Source organism: Electrophorus electricus, chromosome 26, assembly GCF_013358815.1.
Source record: "Electrophorus electricus isolate fEleEle1 chromosome 26, fEleEle1.pri, whole genome shotgun sequence".
In the NCBI taxonomy this organism is placed as follows: Eukaryota; Metazoa; Chordata; class Actinopteri; order Gymnotiformes; family Gymnotidae; genus Electrophorus; species Electrophorus electricus.
The window spans coordinates 3,757,501-3,762,500 of record NC_049560.1 but is presented as its reverse complement, the minus strand read 5'-3'; the positions used below and the strand labels follow the sequence as shown (position 1 = coordinate 3,762,500).

Sequence of the window (5,000 nt, the reverse complement as noted above, 5' to 3'; positions counted from 1 at the left end):
AAATCGGCTAATGGTCAACTTTGTAGGCCCAAGGACCACATTGCTGTTGCCCTTCATATGGGAATGACCCTGACGTACCAGTGTTATAAGGGCTGTGGGCGTGGGCGATGCCATCACAAGACGCTCCTTAAGCACGTCCTTGGTGCTTTTTATCACTTCTCTTTTATATCTGAATTATTCTAAGATGTAAAGTTTGCACTTTTTGTACATTTATTCTATGTGTGGTTTGCTCACTGCAGCGTGGGTTGCTGTCGCCACTGGGTAAGCCACTTCTCCCATGGGACATTTCAAGTCAATTTCCTATTTTAAAAAAATGCACACCAATATTTTTGGGGGACGTTACATCAGAACTTTGTCTGGTTCTGTTTGCACAAATTCATAGACGGTGACTCCAGAGTAGAGAGAGGATGAGAGGATGGGGCAGTTAGAGGGGGCAGAGAGAGAGGATGGGGCAGTTAGAGGGCAGTTAGAGGGCATACTCACAGGCATGGTCTGGCTGCCATGCAGGGCACTGATTGCAGATTGAGCCTCAGCATGCGTGGAGAACTTAACAAAGGCACAGCCTAAAACAAACACACACACACACACACGCACACACACACACACACACACACACACACACACACACACACACACAAATTAAACAGTGGGCTAAGGAAGAGGGGCACAACAGTGACTGAACACAGCGTTCTAGAGCTCCAGGCTCTGTGCTCTGTCCCGCACTCCTCAAGCAGAGCCGCATGCTAGTTAGCGCCACACGCTAGCTAGTGCCTATGTCTGTGAATACTAAACACATGGAGAAACTCTTATCTAAATCTTATTTAGACTGATAAGTGACAGGTCCTTTGTTAACTCTTAATGACGCACAGAGGCATGCTTAATGTGCGTAACAGGTTGCATCACAGAAGTGCTGGAACGGTTGATTTGCTTACTTATTTAGTGCCAGCCTTCTTCATAATCTTTGGAGAGATTGGGAATTTTTTTTCCTCTCGTCCAAAAGAGCTACTCCCTAAACCGGGGAAATAATCTTGCAGCAATTTTCATAAGCACTGGCAGGGGGAAAACTACAACTCCCACAGTGCTTTGGTAAATGTCAGGCTATATGAGTGTCTAACAGTGTCCCTAAAGCCTCAGTGGGCAATAAATGGAGTCTGCAAAAATAAATAAATAAAATAATAACTGTCTGTTATGTACTTATGCTTCCCTTACAGCTACTACATGTCCCTTGTGGAGATTGTTTGTATAACAAGACATTTTTTAAAGCCAAATAACTGTGGCTTGAGTCTTCACTTCAACTGTCATTATGCACTGGCAAAAAAGGTCCTACCTTTGCTGTTTCCATCAGGACCTCTTAGCACGGTGCACTCCTCGATGACTCCGTAGGGCTCAAACAGGCGATAGACATCCTCCTCCGTCTGTTGTTTGTTCAGCATCCCCACAAACAACTTCCTGTCTTCTGAAACAAAGAACAAACACAGAGTGAGTCTCTGCTTCTCATCTCCTGTAGCACCAATAGGACACCAGCCCGTCGCCGCACGGCATTCTGGACCACGGCCACGGGCTGAGACCAGCCAGCGCTTCGGCCTGGCCCGTTTAGCTCGGCGAGCGGACCCGCAGCGGTCGTCCCTCCCCAAGCCAAGTCTGTTCATTTTAATTTGGCCAATAATTGGGTTCAACCCCCCCTTCGATAACGGCGGGCTGGCCTGGCGCGGCGGGGGTCACGCCGGGGCGGCGGGCAGGGCACGCTGCCGAGAGCATGTGCATCCTACGCCCTTCAGCAGGGGGCAGCAGACAGCGCTGCTACCACTGACCTTGGATTTCACTGAGTTTAGCCTATTTACTTCCCAGTCACTTTGCCCTAAAACTGTGCTCAAATTGTGCTGATTTAGTATGTTGAGTGTAATTTTCTGAGATGAAATTACAGTTTTTGCTGGTGAGGTTTCCACTAGGGCTCTCTCTTATCAGCAGAACTATGAATACTTACTTCTATAGGTCATCCAGACAAATCAAGTTAGCAAATCCGTATGAGAAAGCCCGTGGGAGGTCTAAAATAAATATGAAATCGGATGAAAATAACTAGCAGCAGTAAGGGAGGAGTGCTAATGCATGGGTGTTGAACCTGCCCTCCTGGAATGCCCTGGGGTCCTGGGAGCCCAGTGTATCCCTGCTGATGTATCCCAGTTATACCCGGCGTGTAGGAGCTGTGTCCGGGCCCGGCTGCAGCGTGTTTATCATTTGTGGCAGGATCACAGGGTGCGTATCAAAACAAAGGCGATGCATCGTGACATCTGTCACGGTGGATCGGGAAGCATTTATCTGAAAGAAAACAGGGCTCTGGACCGGAAAATAAAAGGCCAAGACGGTTCTGCACCGGGATAGGACGTCCCAACCTCAAGAGCCAGCTGCTGCTCCAGGTCCAAACCCAGATGTTGGTCCCTGCCATGTGTCCCCACACATCCCACCACCACCACACACCTACACCCACCCCACCCCTACCTCACACCCACACCCACCACACACCCACGCCCACCCCACCCCCACACCACCCTGCTCAGTCCTGTTCCACCTCTTCTACATCTAGCTCTGGTCATGCTGACCTATATGATTCCTCACCTAAATGAATCTCAAGCTCTCAGGGATTACAATGATATTTCTGCCATGAGTGCTTTAATAATAATGATGGCATGACTGTCACCTGTGTCAAAGATGGCCTGCTAGGACAACCCGTCCAGCTAAAGGGAGCAGCTTTTATGTGAGAGGGGGCCAGAGACACACATCGCCATCAGACCTTCATGGGGCTAGAACCAGGAAACGGAGTACAGCCGAAAGCCTTGAGTCCAGTTAGGGAACTCACCCTGGAACCTGTGTGAAGCTTCCGAGCTTCATGGTGCTCCTGACACACACGCACACGAACGCATGCTTCCACACACGTGTGTGAGCGGAAACATACACACACCTCTACTTCTCTCTCTCCCTGTGCTGCAGTATGAATAAATCCGCACATTTGGGAGCCCAGTTCGGTGCTACAGTAAACGTTGCATTTAGGAGCCAAACAGTATGTGTTGCAAATCTGTGTAATGGGATACACAGAAGGAAGGCAGCATCCGCTGATCATTTTCTGTTATGCCCAATTTTACAGAACATATTTTAACTAGTGTTAGATCCTAAAATAATCCATTTCTCGTTCCCCCCGTTGGACGTTGTACACATATTCCGTCTTAAGTGACATGGACTAGTTCTCCACACCCGGGTAACCTGGGGATCGATAGACGCTCTTTGTTGGTACATCACAGTGCCACTAAGGTGCTCTTCATTTTCATCTGGGCTCTAATTGATTGGAGCCGCACGCATTTGCATAACCTCCCCCCTGGTGTCCTTGGCGCCCATGCCAGCTGTGGTGCGGCTTCCAAAAATTACACCCATCAAGCCTCATCAGTCTCACCTGCTGCAGCGAGCGTTGTCTAATACATCGAGAATTACGTCATGGAAGGAAGAGTTGAAAACACGGTACTACGGGAGGTCACGTGTCTCTGGGAATTTCAGGTTCGCTGACATGCGTGACCTCCGTTCTTGTTTGTTTACTTTCAAAAATGATTATCCCTGTTCTGTTAGTCATTTCGGTAGCTGTGGCAGTGGCAGGCAGAGAGGTGCAGCTGTAACGACGCTACAGCTTGGTGTCACTATTGAGAACTGTGACACATTAAATAAGGCATCAGGATACTTGAAACCCGGCGACATTCTGCAGGTCAAAGCCAAGACTGGAAACCAAAAGGTTTTCTTGGGATTTTCTGGTCATCTGTTTGTCATGAGCAGACTGACTCAATCCTAGGACGCGACTGTTGAAGTCTGCCGGTGACGATCTTTGGGAATCTTTGGGGATTTAATCATTAATAAACACGCAAAAAATGAGAGACATAAACCTGCCACCGAAAAGTGTTTGGCCATATTTCAGAATATATGAAGGCATTTTTGTCCGTCTAAAAAAAAACCCAGGGAGAGTACTGGATCTTCATTCCACATCACAGGACATTTTGTCATTTCTCATAAGGTGTCCGCGTGACGTGGTGGCGTCCGCGCGCTGGGTGCGGTTGCAAACAACCGTCCCGTGTGAAGAGCAGCGCGAGAGAGAAAGAGCGCGAGCCATTAGCGCCTTCCGCCGTGAGCCGCGCCAAGAAAAGTGCTCCTGCATGCGAGGTGCCGTTACTATGACAACCACTCCCAGGGAGCTGTCAGTCATGTTTGTTGCGCGTTTTAGTAAGGAGGACGGTGGGAGGGCCATTATTCATCCGCCGTCACGGTCCGAGTGTAAATTCCACGGAAATACGGGGAAAGTAGCGAACGGCGCTAGCATGGCGATGAAGGGGGCAACACTACAGATATTTGATAGCATTCAGCTGCATAAAGGACAAAATGGCAAAGCGCGCTCTGCTGGAGGAACAACGGCGAGTCTCCAAGCGGTCGCTGCTGTGTGGGGCCAGGAATGTGCGACCTTTTGCACCAATTAAAATAACACAACCTCCGTCACGTAACCGCACATAAACAAACAGACAGTAGGGTGATGCTAATTAACCTAGAGCAAAGCTAGTAGATCTTAATCCAATTTATTACAAGCACAGATCTTGTAGTGGCGGAAGAATTAATGAAGTACACCAATACTTCAACCTTGTTGTAGGCCTGTTTGTTTCTCTGTTTTTATGTGTTGGCTTAATGCTTTAGTGGACTGTCATTGCATAATTGACTGTTGGAAATAACTTTTCTCTCTCTCTCTCTCTCTCTCTCTCTCTCTCTCTCTCTCTCTCTCACACACACACACACACACTCTCTCTCTCACACACACACACACTCTCTCTCTCTCTCTCTCTCTCTCTCTCTCTCTCACACACACACACTCTCTCTCACACACACACACTCTCTCTCACACACACACACACACTCTCTCTCTCTCTCTCACACACACACACTCTCTCTCTCTCTCTCTCTCTCTCTCTCTCTCTCTCTCT

The 5,000-nt window shown here is 48.5% G+C and overlaps 1 protein-coding gene across 4 annotated transcripts in view; it reads right to left on the bottom strand.

The window, feature by feature from the left end:
- The window catches only part of celf5a (cugbp, Elav-like family member 5a), a 139,236-nt gene that overhangs the window by 26,016 nt on the left and 108,220 nt on the right, over window positions 1-5,000 (bottom strand). For 3 of the 4 annotated variants that reach the window (XM_035523372.1, XM_035523375.1, XM_035523373.1), the window contains exons 4-5: window positions 1,328-1,456; window positions 484-563 (exon numbers count right to left, since the gene is read on the bottom strand). In XM_035523372.1, coding sequence (XP_035379265.1) covers window positions 484-563; window positions 1,328-1,456 — 209 coding nt within the window. The remainder of the gene's footprint in view (window positions 1-483; window positions 564-1,327; window positions 1,457-5,000) is intronic. The other variant, XM_035523374.1, reaches the window with a different exon arrangement.